This window comes from Carettochelys insculpta, chromosome 9 (assembly GCF_033958435.1).
Source record: "Carettochelys insculpta isolate YL-2023 chromosome 9, ASM3395843v1, whole genome shotgun sequence".
In the NCBI taxonomy this organism is placed as follows: Eukaryota; Metazoa; Chordata; order Testudines; family Carettochelyidae; genus Carettochelys; species Carettochelys insculpta.
In genome coordinates, this window is record NC_134145.1 from 25,454,293 (window position 1) to 25,470,896 (window position 16,604).

General features: G+C 43.0%; 1 protein-coding gene across 5 annotated transcripts in view; it reads left to right on the forward strand.

The window, feature by feature from the left end:
* Positions 1 to 16,604, forward strand: part of PTGFR (prostaglandin F receptor) — a 42,677-nt gene that overhangs the window by 10,370 nt on the left and 15,703 nt on the right. The window contains exon 3 of one of the 5 annotated variants that reach the window (XM_075003332.1): positions 9,263 to 9,283. The exons of the other annotated variants lie outside the window; for them this stretch is intronic. Within the exon in view, the coding sequence (XP_074859433.1) occupies positions 9,263 to 9,277 (15 nt within the window). The 3' untranslated portion in view covers positions 9,278 to 9,283. Of the gene's footprint in view, positions 1 to 9,262; positions 9,284 to 16,604 lie in introns of those variants that run through there. 5 annotated transcript variants of the gene reach the window in all.

A 16,604-nucleotide genomic window follows, 5' to 3' on the forward strand; every position in this document is an offset into this window, starting at 1 on the left:
ACTGCTTATTTCATTTAGAGACGATTCCCTTCCTTTCACTATGATGGGAGAATTCATAGGAAACTCTACAGGAAAAACTCATATTTTACATTGTTGGTGTGACCCACGTGGGGTCCCAATGAATGTACACTTGTTGTGGATTACCAGCCACAGCTGTTTAATCTAAAGACTGTTTCATGACACTGTTTCCCAAAAATGTTAACATGCAACTTCTGTGCTGAGCCAGATTGTGTCAAGTCATTTTTCTGGTGCTAAAGCAAACTTCTGTGCTGAGCCAGATTGTGTCAAGTCATTTTTCTGGTGCTAAAGGTCAATGCTTGCTCACCTTTACTCATCAGACCAAATGGGAATTTTTTATGCGTAAGATCAGCATGACTGGGCCCCAAGAGGTTGGATTCTAAAAGAAAGCAGAAGGGATTGCAGCATTTTGTGGCATGCATGTCTGTATATGCGATTACACAGAGCTGCTGTTTTGATGGTGACATGCTGCCTAGCTTGTGCCTTTAAAATTGCTTGTTTAAGGAGCTATGTTCATCTAAACAGATTCTGAATTTAGCTCATAAATTCTGTGTGGCTGAAGGAATAATTGCATTTCTCAATATTTTGTTGTTTGGAGGAGAAAAATGTACTTCTTGTCATTCCACATGGGAGAGGACTGAAAGTAAATGTTTGTTTAGGATCACATTTTGGTTATGGAGAAACATCTTTTCCATTGTTTTTTTTTCTTTTTCTTTTCTTTTCTATTATTATTGCTCTTCTCTGAATTTAGTCTAAGGCTATGGTTACACTACAGTGCTTTGTTGACAGAAGTCACTATCAGAAGAGATTTCCTGACAAATCTTCAGTTGGCAGAGTTTGGCCACATGCAAAAGCCAACCAGAAGTGTGCTTCACTCTGTTGACAGAGCAGCTGGACTGCCCATCTGCTCTCTTGACAAAACGCCGGGAAGCACAGCAGACAGGGCTGCCTGTTGTTCTGGATACTCTGTCTGTCGAGAGAAGGCCCCCCAGAGCATCCATATTTTTTTTTTTTTTGTTGCCTGACTCTGTCAACAGCAGCATTATGCCTCATGGCTGAGAGGCAGAACACTGCCAGCAAAAGTGCTGAGTTTTGTCGATGCTGTTGACAAAACGTATCTTGTGTGAATGTTCACCAGTTCTGTCGACAAAACCTTTTTGTTGGCAAAACTCGATAGCGTAACTGTAGCCTAACTCTTTTTATTTTCCTTTCATTGTCTTTATTGAGATGCAGGAGTGGTGCAGTGGCTTCAGGACCCTGGGGTCCCAGTTCTGGTTAGCTCTGTCTCCCACTTTGTCTTGTTTAAAGGGACCTCTGCTGCTTGGAAGTGGCCACCTTGGGCATAGCACTAACTAAGGGGAACTGGGGTGGAGTAGAGCTGGCAACATATCTCATTTGCCTGCCCCTTGGCATGAGGTGAGGCAGCAGGGGCATGTTAGTGAAGGAGGCTGTGTGGTTGGAGTGCATTTGCTGCTTCCGTTCTGGGCTGCTGCAGGTAGAATTCCATCACTAGGGCCAGATTGTCAGCTGATATAAATTGGGAAAGGTTTTGGTCATTGGTGCTGATCTAGCTCTTAGTTGTTATGTGCATAGTAGAAAAAATTTTACTGCCTTTATTTCACAAGAATGTTTTCTATATATGTCATCTTAGTACAGTAGTGCCTTAATTTACGTGAGGGTTCTGTTCCCATGTACCCTCACATAACTGGAATTTCATGTAAGTCATGGGGCAGCTGTTGCCCCAGCGGAACACGCGTTCTGCAGCTGGGAAGCAGCAGGAGCACCTGGATCTCCTTTTGAAAGGTAAGTCCTGGGGTTGTGGGGCAGTTGGGGAGGGTTGAGCCTGGTGGTGGATTGGGGCTGTGGGAGAGGGGCAGGGGGCTTAAGCTGGGGTGCATTAGGGCTGAAGGCGGGGCAGGGTTGAGCTGGAGCCACATGCAGTTGGGGGTGGTTGAACCAGGGAAGGCGGGGGGGTTGAGCTAGAGCCATGTGTGGGGGTGGTGAGCTGGGCTGTGGTGGTGGGGTTGAGCTGCAGCCACAAGTGGGTGGTGGGCGGGGGGTGGGATTTGACCAGAGCTGCGCAGGAGGGGCGGGAGTCGGAACTGGGGATGGGAGTTGGGGGTGAGCTGGAGTTGTGCACGGGTAGTGAGCAGGGCTGGGTGGGAGGATGTACTGGGGCCGGGGGAAGGTGGGGGTTGAACCAGGGCTAGGGGAAGTAGGATTTTGAGTTGCACTTAACTTGCATTAATGCATGTTAATGTTAATCTCAAAATTGCACACTTCCAGGGTTTACTGTACGTGTGTGTCCATACATGTTTTAATGCTGTGGTATGACACTGCAAGTTTGTATCCAGTATACAGCTAATGCTGACCCTGAGGTCTGTCCTCACATTACTGCTTTCTGTATCACATTTTTATATCTTGGCAGATTAAATCTTTCTCATATTACCTTATGTTGATGTGTACAAAAATCTCATCTCATTTATGTTTGCTTATTGCTTTGTTCCTGCAGTTTATCTCACTCCAGAAAATACTGAATTTCCTTTAATTTCCTGACAGATAAAATGGCTTTAAAATATGGTGGATTCTGTCTCCTGGTCTCTGGCAGGTGACCTTAAGAAGCTGAGTCATGCATTTGAGAGGGGAAGTATTTCTGAATGTCACATTTCATGAAAAAAGGATATCCGTGCTTATTTTATTAGCTTCATGTTAACCTTATGGAGGATGCTGCATCCCGATGAAAAAGAATTAACTTTTTATGTGAACAAGGATAAATTAGTCTTTGAATCAGTACAAATGTGTTTCTGAAGATTTCATTTATCTGATCAAGCAGCTCTTTAAAAGTTGCTACTACAGAAAAACAAACAATAGCTCGCTTCGTATTTCTCTTCTCCAAACTACAGAGTTCAAAACAGAATGGGTACAAACTAGCCCACTCTTTGTTTTTGTTTTTAAATCTTGAAGAAGGGTGAGTGGATTTAAATCAAGTTACCAAAAAAGATAAGACTGTGCTTAGGGTGCTTTTAATTTTGGAGTAAGTTCCATGGAACTTTCTGGCACTTCTGTTTTTTGAGAAGCATGCCTTTGTCCATGAAAGGTTATGCTCCAAAATATCTGTTAGTCTAGAACGTGTCAAAGGACTTCTTGTTGTTTTTGCAGATACAGACAAACACGGCTATCTCTCTGATAAGTATAGAATGGGGTTCCCTTGGGCAAAACCTGAGTTTTATACTGAAGTAAAATAGGGAATAAACATATGGCATCACAGTTATGGTCAAGGGACATGTATTGCGTAATATAAAAGAAAATGACACTCTGACAACTCTAGATTTCTCTTGCTGCGGCTTTCTGTATTGGTATACTTGTATGATAGCTCTAAGCCTATTTAACTAATTAAAGAGGTGTTAAGAATTAACTAAACTAAGCTAAACTTCTTCTTCCAGAAACATCCAACACAGGAAATAGCTTGGGAATTTACTTATCAAATCACATTTTCGTTAAAAGGCATAGAGAGAGTCTTGAGGAACAATGCATTATAAAGTGAATGATTTAAGTAACTAACAGTTGTTAGCCATAGTCACATCTTCAGCCACATAATTTTCTCCCAATATGCAGTTTTCCGTATGATTCATTCTTGAAGCCGGGCCGTGCATCATTATCTTACACTGCTTGCACTTGACACATTTTCCTTTTTACCTAGGGAGCAAATTTCTTCAAAATATTCCCCGATGGGGTCTCTCTTATGCCCAGAAGCCATGACAGCTTTTCTGTGTCAAAGGTGGGGGGACTGTAAGAAGCTCTGCATGTGCAGAATGACTTCCCTTTCTTTCTAGTTCACTCCACTGTTCCTTTCTATGCTATCTCCCTCCTTTTGTGTCTAGTCTCTGTCTTTAAGAGATCTTAACTAAGTTCTCTGCTCAGTCACGTTTAATAGCCACATAAGCACAGAACAAAAATTTTCTTATCCAGCTTGTGTTTGTTTGCACGTTACTTTTTAGTCTGCTGAGAAACAGAAATTAAAAGCCCAGAGATTTTAAGAGGCAAGAGCTAGTAGTTAGACTGGACAGACTAGAGCCATTAATTCATTTATAGGAGGCTATAAGTCAGGGGTGGTCAGTCCGAGGCTGTTGAGCCGCATGCAGATCTTTGAGCAATTAAATGCAACTCCTCCTCAGAGCCATATGGTGGGAGTGCCATCCACAGCTCTGTGCACGTGCCCTAGTGCTTGGTGGGAGAAGTGCATGGCAGAGGCTCCAGTGGCAGCTCTGGTGAGTTGCCAGCATCCAAGTAGAGTGTGGGCAGGAGAGGACTGGAGGTGCCTGACTCTGGTGGAGGGGAAGAGTATTCATTAGAGTGGGGGGGGGGAGACTGGGGAGTGGCTGCTCTGGGGGAGGGGGAGGGCATTGGGTTAGAGCAGGGAGGCTAGGGGTTCTTGGCTTGGGGGGAAGGGAGGGGGATTGGGTTAGGGTGGAGGGCTGGGGGTGCCTAGCTTTGGGGGAGTAGAGGGGTTTGGGGTAGAGTGGGTTGGGGCTCTAGGGCCTTGGCTCTGGTGGGGGGAGGGCATTGAGCCATGTATTACATATTTATTTCTCTCTCTCTCTCTCTAAGTATCTAGTATGTGGCTCTTTGCACAATGTCCAATGCTATTTTGGCTCTTTGTCTAACTGGTTGGCCACCACTGCTCTAAGTGTACGTGTTACATGTTTGTGATGAGATTTAATTGTAACTGTTATTTTTAATTAATAAATGTAGTAATTTATTGAGGATTTAAAATAAATCCAATTTTTATTTTTTTAAATTGATTTTTATCCACACTGTCTGGACTTTTCCTAACCTTTTAGTTTGAGATATTTGGAAACAATTATACGTTGGTATGCACCGCTTTTTTTTTTTTTTTTTTTTTCCCGCTGCAAAGGGCAAGAAAGGAGGAAATGTCTCAATAGGCAAATGATTATAAATTTAATCCCAGACCTTGCTAGTACTGCAACCTGCCTCTGCAGCAGGCTGACGCCTCCAAGGAAAATGCTGATCTGGGGCAGAAGCCTAAAGAGAAGTAGCCATTGTTCTCATGTTCAGCACAAGAGCCAACTCCAGCTGTTTCGAAATGCTTATTTCTTTCACATAATTTAAAATAAGTGAATTCATGTTATAGGGGAAGAAAAAAGAAAGGGTGTTGCCTGCAAAAAGTCTGTAGGATGTGGCTGTTTATCTTTACTCCATATTATAAAGATTATTATTTACTAGAAATTATTTCTTCATAGCTGCTACAAAGCTCAAGTAGGAGGATCTGTGAAACTGAAAACGTTTTTGAGTTTTTATGGAAAAATAAACTGTCTGTTTACAAGATGATTAGGCTTGCAAGCTTCGTTGGCAGAAGGGGAGATATTCTTCCTGATCTGGTAGGCCCAGCTTTTATAGTCTGTCTTTAAACAGAGAGTAATTCGGTTATCATTCCTGTTTGATTTCCTCTGAATGAACAGCTGATGTATAAAATGGTTTTATCATTGGAACATCACTATGCAGCTTTTTATAAGCCTGTGTTTTAGGTGTTCATAAATTTCTTGAAAAGAAATTGGCTATTTTGGTTGGAATTTTGGCTGCTTATTGTCAGTGAGAGGAATTGTTTGTATGGAAAGAATTTTTGTTTTGTGTTTAGAGGAGTGTCTCTGCTAAATTTACAGAAAGTAAACAAGCAACTTGAAACGAGCAAACATCAGGAAATTCAGAGCACTGATTGCCACAGTAGCCACAAGTATTTAACTGTGATAATAGATATACAAGCATGTAAATATCATATGGTTCCATATATATAAATAATTATGATTGCTGTGGGAATCAGATCTTTGGGTTTCCTGATGCTTGTGTGTACGTACACACACACACAGAGAGGCTACGGGTTACACTAGTGCTTTTTGCCAACAAAACCCTAGTTTTGTTGACAAAAACTAGTGGAACATCCACACCTCAAATGTGTTTTGTCGACAGTTTGCCGACAAAACTCAGCACTTTCACCGGCAGCATTCTGCATTAAAGCCATGAGGCATAATGCTGATGTCGGTAGGTTCTGTGGACAAAAAAAGCTGTGTGGATGCTCCGGAAAGTGGGCTTCTCTCAACAAATGGGGCATCCAGAAAAATGGGCAGCCCTGCCTGCTGTGCCTGCAGGTGCCTGTTTTGTCAAGAGAGCAGGCCAGCCACTCTGTTGACAGAGCGGAACGCTCTCCCAATTGGCTTTTGTGTGTGGCTGCATTCTGTCGACAGAAGTTTTATTGGGAAATCTCTTGCAACAGTGATTTCTGTCCACAGAGTGCTGTAGTGTAACCCTAGACACACGTATAAACAAAATCTATTTAGAGAGGTTAGGTGGATCTTCAGCTCATGTAAATCTGCGTAGCTTTATTGTTGTAAGTGGAATTACAGTAAACCCACCATTTAATGGACTAATGCGGGGAGGGCGTCCGTTATTCCAAAAGTCCATTAAATGTGGGGGTTTACTGTGCCTCCAGCCTTTCCCAGCCCCAGTCCCCGCCTCCAGAGGAAACAAAACAAAAAAAACCTCTGCTTTCACCAGAATCACCTTCCACCGCAGGGCTGGGGGAGCCACCTCACGGACTGGAGGAGCCGCTGCTGGAGTCCCAACTTGCTCCTCCCACTAGGGGTGGGGCACATATGTGAGTGCCATCTACCTGCATACACACACCACCCTGGGTGGGAGAAGCGCCTGGTGGAGGAGGCTGCAGCTCCTGCAGGCTGTGGCAGCGGTAAGTCCCCCTTTCTTTTTTTTTTTTTTTTTGGGGGGGGGGGGGTGGACTTCAGGATTTTACAGACCCAGCAGACTTTGGGAACAATGTGGGGGTGGGGGTGGAGGGAGGGAGTCTTTTGTTTCCAAAGTCTGCTAAATTGGGATGTGCAAAATTGAGGGTTTAGTGTACAATTAGCTTATGCTGTTACAGCCTTTCGTGTAAGGATTTCCCACCCATATCTGTGGTGGACCCATGAGTATGCAAAATATTTCACAGTTATAGTGTTGAATTGTAGAGAATTGACCGTGAATACTGCTATATATTTTTGGACTGTATAGGATTAAGTCATAAGGCTTATGCTCTATTACATAATCCTAGGGCAATGCTGGATTTTCATTAATGTTGTTTTAGTGTTCAAAAGCGGTAAAATTCCAGTTGGCCTCGGCCTTTCAGAGTTAATTTACTGTATGGGACAGAGCTGGGTTGCAGGGATTAGACTAGCCATGGTATAGAGAGGAGAAATATTTTCAACTTATTTCTGTGAGTTTATGTTGAGGTCGTGTTAGTTTTCAAATAGGGTGTCTTTGAAAGCTTTCTAAATTAGTCCTGATATAGTTTACTCAGACTATTTAGAACTTGTTCTTCTCTGGATTCAGCAGTACAGTTCATAGGAGATTGGGAGGGGAAGAAAGCCAGGTGAAGACCGTCCTCATTGTGGTAAGAAGACACGGGCAAAGGAGTAGAATGGTAGAGAACCTCTTCTTTTTGTTGCAGCTAAGTGGAGAGGAGCTTTGATTTTAGCAGACTGAGGGTTGTCTACACAGCAAAGTTATTTCGAAATAACCCTTATTTTGAAATAACTTTGCTTGCATCTACATAGAATAATCTCTGTTTTGAAATAATGCTAAAATAGCAGTTGGCTTATTTTCGAAATAGGCAAACCTCGTTCCTTGAGGAATAGTGCCTATTTCAAAATAGGGGCTGTGTAGAGTGAATAGAGCCTATTTTGAAATAAGCCATAGAGCTATTGGGCACACTATTTTGAAACAGGCTCTGTTGTGGGTAGATGCTGCACTTCGAAATAGCTGAGGGCTATTTTGAAAAGCATTTTGTGTGTAGCAGCATTATTTCAAAATAAGCTGTTAGATAATAGTTCTTCCAGAATAGCTTATTTCAAAATAAGGCTACTGCGTAGACACACTCTGAGGCTATATTTAAGACAGAGCCTGAAAGCAGTGACTGATTCATCTTCAATTACCTTTGTTAGCTGGGGGATGGATTTTACCTGAGCATAACTTCTGCTTTTCACCCTCTTTGTTCATATTACTAGACCTGGTTGAAAAAAACTTCAGTGCAACAGATTTCATCTAGAAAATGCTGTTCCATTAACATGGAAATACTTTGCAAAATAAAGATGATTTTGGGAAATGTAGGGTCAAAGGAAGGAAAGAATTCCTAAATGTTGAAACAGCCCATTTTTGCCAATATATATATTTTTTTTTTGAAAAATGTTTTAATATTTTTCTTTTCAAAATGATGATTTCATTTGGTATTCTGTTATAAAATAAAAAATATCTGAAATGGAAATGTCTCAATTTTCTTAAAACAAAATGTTTTAAAAACTTTTTTTTTTTTCTGAAATTGTATCTTGAAGAATTTGGGATATAATTTCTGAACCAGAATGAACGCAAACTACAAAATCTTGAAATCCTTGAGAGAATATTTGTGGTCTCCACCCAGATCTAATATATCTATGACTTGCATGCCCACATTTAGTAAGCTTTTAAAATCTGCTCAATTCATTTAAGACTATTTTAATTTGCTGCTTGATCCAAAATAGGAAACATTCCAATTGGGGTGTAGTTACTGTACAACTAATAATGTTCTTTGGCTAAGATAGCTATGCACTCAGATCTCTTTTGCTTGAAAAATCATACACTGAATAATCAGTTTTGGGTAACTACCTAGGCCGAGACTGGATCTTTGTTCTGTGGCTTGATAAATTCTTTCAATGGCAAATGTGTGACCCAAACCTCCTTTTGCCAAAATAATTTCACTTGAAACATTTCCAGCAATTTTCCACATTGGCTAGTTTTAATCTGATAAATTCATGTCTTATACTGTTCTGTAGTAACCATAGTCAAAGCTACAAAGTATCATTATGGATATTTAATTCTGGTATTAATGTGAAATCTTTTTTTTTTTTTTTTTTTTTTTTTTCCCCCTCCCACTCACGATTGTAGTTATTTCCTGGCTGGTGCCCCTTATTTACACATCCATTAATTCTGTGTCAAACAGTACTGTGGGATCAGCTCATACTTCAGAGAGTTCATTATTTAAATCTTCATCTTGGTTTCTCACTTTGTGTTCACTAATTTCTCTCATCAACCTCTGTGTTTTTGTTTGTTGAATATTATAGGCATCAGAGGCCAAGCCCTAACTATGAAACTCTTTTTATTGCAGCTTCTTCTCCAAGTTTAATACTGTTTAACTTTAATACAGGTTGAGCCTCTCTAATCTGGCACCCTCAGGACCTGACCTGTGCAGACAAGTGAATTTGCAGAACCCCGGGTGATCAATATTGTCTAGCACATTACCAACACGTTCACTGCTTCCTGGGCTCTTAGAAGACATTTAGGGGTAAATTAGAGCAAAATAACAGCACAGAACACTGAAAACCAGGACGGTGGCTGTAAACAAACTTTATTGGGCCATGGATGTTGCCGGACAAGAGAGTGCTGGACAAAACAGGTTCAACCAGTAATGATATTTTGTATTTATCTGATGATAGTAACCCACTGTTGAAGTACAGACTATCTGGTAAACTCTAGGGGCCAGAAGTTTGCTTGCTGGCTATGTCTCCACTATGCAAAGATGCTGCGCGTCCTAGCAAGCGTTAACAGATTCAGGCTAGAGGGGCTCACACTAATACTCAACAAATAGGTGTACTGATAACTCTTTGAAGTTATGACGTGGGGTGAAGCTCAAGCTCTGAAGCCCAGGGATGGGGGACAGAGGAAAAAAAATCTGTAAATGAAGATTAGATTTTGTTTTCCCCCTCTTCTCTTTTCAGTACTAAAAGGTAAAAGTTTTGTTTCATATTAGGATTTATAGGCTACGTCTACATTACCCCCAAACTTCGAAATGGCCATGCAAATGGCCATTTTGAAGTTTACTAACGAAGCGCTGAAATACATATTCAGCACTTCATTAGCATGCAGGCGGCCACGGCGCTTCGAAATTGACGCGTCTCGTCCAGACGGGGCTCCTTTTCGAAAGGACCCTGCCTACTTCGAAGTCCCCTTATTCCTGTGAGCGGATGGGAATAAGGGGACTTCGAAGTAGGCAGGGTCCTTTCTAAAAGAAGCCCCGTTGGGACGAGCCGCGCGGCGGCGAGCTGCGTCAATTTCGAAGCGCCGTGGCTGCCCTCATGCTAATGAGGCGCTGAATATGTATTTCAGTGCTTCATTAGTAAACTTCGAAATGGCCATTTACATTTACGTGGCCATTTCGAAGTTTGGGGCTAGTGTAGACACGGCCATAGTGTGATTAAACTCTCAGTGATTAAAAATAAAATGTTTTTAGTTGTAATTTATTTATTCCAACTGAATAAATATACAGTAAACCCTTGATTTAACGGACTGATGGGGGGGTGGGGTGTCTGTTAAACCCAAAAGTCCGTTAAAGCCGAGAGTTTATTGCCCACCTACCTCTGCCAGGCTCCCCAGCCTCAGTCCTCCCCTCCCCACAAAAAATGCTGGCAACTCACTGCCATTGCTGCTGCTGCTGGAGCCTCGCTGCTGCTGCTGGAGCCTCACTGCAGCTGAAAACTCCACTGTGGCAGATGGAGCCTCTGCACCTGCTGTGGCTGGAGACTCCACTGCGGCAGCAGGAGCCTCTGTGGCTGGAGACTCTGCCATGGCTGGATCCCGGCTGTGGCTGGAGCCTCCGTCGCAGACTGGAGGAGCTACTGCCAGAGCTGCCATGCACTCCTCCCACCAGGGATGGGGTGCGTATGAGAGTGCGTCACACCCCTGGTGAGAGGAGAGCATGGCAGCTCCAGTGGTGGCAGTCCTGGCTGCATGGCTGGCTCCTCCAGCTGTGGTGGCTGGAAGCGATGGTCCCTCTAGTCATGGCAGTGGCAGCTCTGGCATCATAGGTTTGTTTGTTTGTTTGTTTTTTTCCTGAGGGGGGGAGGGGAGGATTTAGGACTTTACAGGCCCTGATAAAGTGGACTTTGGGAACAAGGGGGGTAGGGGGCTGGCAGACATTGGTGGTTCCTGAATTCTGCTAAATCCGGGGCGGTAAAATTGAGGGTTTATTCTAATAGTGATTCACTTTCCGTGCTGTTTCAGTGCACAGCCTTTAACAAACACTTCTGTAAAGTTATTTGTATAAAAGTGAGCCAGTTTTTTAATAGCATTTTAGAATTTTTTTACAAAGCTAAGAAAACCCACATTTGCTTTTGCTCAGGGCCAGATTTGTAGATGTTATAAAACATGTATTGACCTAAATGAAATACTTGAGATTTTGGGCTCTGTTTCAAATATTATAGCTTTCTGATTTCTCAACCCTAGAAGACACGTGTACTATAAAAAAAAATTATGAATAAAGGTCAACTTCTGTGTCTTCCTAATATCACTACAATGCGTTACACCCAGAGATCAAACCTGTGATCATCAGAGCTAAGAGCAGCACATCTGCCTTTTGAGCTAAGGGAATAATTCTATCAAACAGCCAACTCACTATATCTGAGGACCTAGCTATTAGATGGGGATGTAGAACACATTTAATTGGGTTTCACTGGCTCACAAATCAGTAGACTGCTTGAACTCATTGGGAGGCTTGTTCATCAAGGGCTTGCAAGATTGGGCTGCATGTCAATATTTTTGTACTCTAAAGGATGGGAAGAAAAGGCCTTGATTATGTAATTATGGTCTTTTTTCCCCCCGGTTTGTTTCCCAGTCTCTGTCAGTGGGCACAAAGCACTTATGGAATTCATCCCTATATTGAATTCTTACATAATGTAGATACAAATAGAAGGAAATGGCAGATCCTGCATTCTTTCACGTTCAAGCTTTCCACTGCAGTCAAATTTTAACTTTTGTTGTTCCTGCTGAAAGATTGGGAGGCTATCCACCAATTTTGATGGTCTCAGCATCAGGAACTTAATATATTTTGGTAAACCCCTTAAAGCTTCCATAAATAGAGTAGTATTCAGTGTTAGAACTGGTCAAACAGTGTATTGCTTGAAACAGTTCTCTGATACGATACTGATATTTTGTAGATGTGCATGCTTAATCTTTTATGAAAGTTAAACATACTGTTTTTTCTTCCTCTTTCAATATGATCTGGTTTTGGTCATTGATTTTGGAGATGGGGGAATATTTGCTTCAATAACAAAATTCCATTTGTTATTTCTAAGCTGAGGAAACCCACTCATTAAATAGTAGAAATATGACCAATTGCAACAGAAATGTGAGAGAGTGAAAAATCAAAACAAAAACTGCCAACTTCCTGTGGACTGTGATAGTGGTTGATTAGTGAACCAAACCATCCTCTTCAAAATAAGGCATTTGTTCTTTCACCCCAAGGTACATAGCATGCAAAGGGATAAAATGACAGATTCCGTATTTCCTTGCAATTATTTTTAATTTCCCCTCAGCCAAGCTAACCTCTGACCGCTGGCTGGAAGAAGCAGACTCTCCTATGCTCCCTGTCTGTGTGTCACAGCCTAGTTAGCTGAATACCATAGAATCATAGAGTCATAGAAGAGCAGGACTGGAAGGGACCTTGAGAGGCCATCGAGTCCAGCCCCCTGCCCTCATGGCAGGACCAAGCACTTTCTAGACCATCCCTGAAAGCCATCTATCTAACCTCTTCTTAAATAGCTCCAGTGATGGAGATTCTACCACCTCCCTTGGCAATTCGTTCCAGTGTTTGATCACCCTGACAGTTAAGAACTTTTTCCTAATGTCCAACCTGAACCTCCCCTGCTGCAATTTCAGTCCATTGCCTCTTGTTCTATCCTCAGAGGCAAGGAAGAACAAGTTCCTTCCCTCTGCCTTATGACACCCTTTTAGATACCTGAAAACTGCTATCATGCCCCCCTCAATCTTCTCTTTTCCAAACTGAACAAGCCCAATTCTTTCAGCCTTTCTTCATAGGTCATGTTCTCTAGACCTTTGATCATTCTCGTTGCTCTCCTCTGGACCCTCTCCAATTTCTCCACATCCTTCCTGAACTGCGGTGCCCAGAACTGGACACAATACTCCAGCTGAGGCCTAACCAGTGCAGAGTAGAGCGGGAGAATGACTTCTCATGTCTTGTTCACAACAGACCTGTTAATGCATCCTAGAATCATGATTGCCTTTTTCGCAACAGCATCACACTGTTGACTCATATTTAGCTTGTGGTCCACTATAACCCCTAGATCCCTTTCTGCTGTACTCATTCCTAGGCAGTCCTTTCCCATTCTGTATGTGTGACACTGATTGTTCCTTCCTAAGTGGAGCACTTTGCATTTGTCCTTATTAAACTTCATCCTGTTTACCTCAGCCCATTTCTCCAGTTTATCCAGATCCTTTTGAATTATGACCCTATCCTCCAAAGAAGTTGCAACCCCTCCCAGCTTGGTGTCATCTGCAAACTTAATAAGTGTACTTTCTATGTCAATATCTAAATTGTTAATGAAGATATTGAACAGAACCGGTCCTAAAACAGACCCCTGCGGAACCCCACTAGTTATACTTTTCCAGCAGGATTGAAAACCGTTAATAACTACTCTCTGGGTACGGTTATCCAGCCAGTTGTTCACCCACCTTATAGTAGCCCTATCTAAGTTGTATTTGCGTAGTTTATTGATAAGTATATTATGTGAGACCGTGTCAAATGCTTTACTGAAGTCTAGGTATACCACATCCACCGCTTCTCCCTTATCCACAAGGCTCGTTATTCTATCAAAGAAAGCTATTAGATTGGTTTGACATGATCTGTTTTTAACAAAACCATGCTGGCTGTTCCCTAGCACCTTACCACCTTCCAATTGCTTGCAGATGATGTCTTTAATTACCTGCTCCATTATCTTTCCTGGCACGGAAGTAAAGCTGACTGGCCTGTAGTTTCCCAGGTTATTCTTGTTCCCCTTTTTATAAATGGGAACTATATTTGCCCTTTTTGAGTCTTCTGGAATCTCTCCCGTCTCCCACGATTTACCAAAAATGATTGCTAAAGGCTCAGATACCTCTACTATCAGCTCCTTGAGGATTCTAGGATGCATTTCATCAGGCCCTGGTGATTTGCAGACATCTAATTTCTCTAAGTAAATTTTAATTTGTTCTTTTCTTATTTCAACTTCTAAACCTACCCCTTTTTCACTAGCATTCTCTATGTCAGGCATTCCTTCAGATTTCTCAGTGAAGACCGAAACAAAGAAATCATTAAACATCTCTGCCATTTCCAAATTCCCTGTCGCTGCTCCTCCCTCCTCACTGACCAATGGCCCTACCCTCTCCTTGGTCTTCCTCTTGTTACCAATGTATTTGTAAAAAGCCTTCTTGTTTCCCTTTATGCTTGTAGCTTGTTTGAGCTCAGTTTGTGCCTTAGCCTTTCTAATCTTGCTCCTGCATGCTCGTGTTGTTTGCCTATATTCATCCTTTGTAATTTGTCCTAGTTTCCATTTCTTATACGATTCCTGTCTTATTTTGAGATCATGCAAGATCTCCTGGTTAAGCCAAGGCAGTCTTTTGCCATGTTTTCTATCTTTCCTACGCAGTGGGATAGCTTGCTTTTGGGCCCTTAATAATATCCCTTTGAAAAACTGCCAACTCTCCTCAGCCGTTTTTCCCCTCAGTTTAGTTTCCCATGGGACCTTACCTACCAGCTGTCTGAGTTTACCAAAATCTGCCTTCCTGAAATCCATGATCTCTATTGTACTGTTTTCCCTTCTACCCTTCCTTAGAATGGTGAACACTATGATTTCATGATCACTTTCACCCAAGCATACTTCCACTTTCAAATTCTCAATAATTTCCTCCCTATTTGTTAAAATTAAATCTAGAACAGCTTCCCCTCTGGTAGCTTTTTCAACCTTTTGGAATAAAAAGTTGTCTGCAATGCAATCCAAGAATTTATTGGACAGTCTGTCCCCTGCTGTATTAGTTTCCCAACATATACCTGGATAGTTGAAGTCCCCCATCACCACCAAATTCTGGGCCCTGGATGATTTTGTTAGCCTCATCCACCTCTTCCACCTGGCTAGGGGGCCTGTAGTAGACTCCTAGTAGGACCTCCTCCTTGTTTTTTACTCCTCTGAGTCTAACCCAGAGACTTTCAACCTGTCCATCTCCACCTCTGTCCAAGTGTGTACATTTTTAATACACAAGGCAACACCTCCTCCCTTCTTTCACTGTCTGTCCTTCCTAAGCAGGCTGTAACCTTCAATACTGACATTCCAATCATGAGTATTATCCCACCAAGTTTCTGTGATGCCAACGATATCATAGTTGTATTCATTTATTAGTATTTCCAATTCTTCTTGTTTATTTCCCATACTTCTTGCATTTGTATATAGGCATCTCAGACATTGATTTGGTCTTGCCCTCCCAGTTTTGCCCTGGCCCTCTTTTTACTCTCCCAGTGTAGCCCATACTCCCTCCCATTTCAAATTCATCTCCCATGTATTCATGCTGTCCACTTACCTGCGGGCTTTGCTCCCCTGCCCCTGTCAAACCTAGTTTAAAGCCCTCCTCACTAGGTTAGCCAGCCTGTGTCCGAATATGGTCTTCCCCATCCTCGAAAGGTGAATGCCATCTCTGCCTAGCAGTCTTTCCCAGAAAAGGATCCCGTGGTCAAAGAAACCAAAGCCTTCCTGGTGACACCATCTACGCAACCAAGCATTCACCTCTAGGATACACCTGTCTCTGCCTGGGCCTCTACCTCTGACAGGCAGGATTGAAGAGGATACCACCTGTGCCCCAAACCCCCTGACCTGTGCCCCCAGAGCCCTGAAGTCACTCTTGACCTGCTCAGCGTCACACCTCACAGTATCATTAGTGCCCACATGGATGAGAAGCATGGGATAGTGGTCAGAAGGCCGGATAATCTTCGACAATGTCTCAGATACAGGCCCCCAGCAGGCAGCAGACCTCCCAAGAGGAAATGTCAGGGCGACAGATGGGCGCCTCCGTCCCCCTCAGAAGAGAGTCTCCAACCACCACTACTCTACGTTTTTCCTTTTTGCAGGGGTGGCAGTAGACTTCCCAGCCTTGGGGGTACAAGGCTTCTCTTCTGTACGGGGTAATTCTTGGTCTCCTGTATCAAGTACAGCATACCGGTTTTCCAGTACCACAGTGGGAGGGTTCTGAGCAGGGGTGGGACACAGCCTGCTGCGAGAAGTAACCAGCTGCCACTGTCCACCCTGGTCCACCTCCTCCAGTGGTTTATCAGCCGTCCTGTGCACTGAGATGGTTACCTCCGCAGTCTCCACCTGAATACTGTCCAGGAACTGCTCATGGACTCGGATACTCCTCAACCTGGCCACCTCCCCCTGTAGCTCCCCCACCTGCCGCCTGAGAGATTCCACCAGCAGGCACCTTTCACACTGAATATTCCCCTCAGCCTGGGTATCAGTAAGTGGGAACGGCAAGCCACGGTCCTTGCAGAACCACACCAGGATCTGGGTAGAAACATCCATGGTCAGGCAGTCTGTCTGGCTACAGGCACAAGTGGAGGAGACAGCAGTAGTGCTGGCACAGGTGTTGCGGGTCTTCCTAACCATTATAGTCCTCTCTGTCACACTCCCGCTGTCAAACTCCCTCTTAAACTCCCCTGTCTGCAGCTCCCT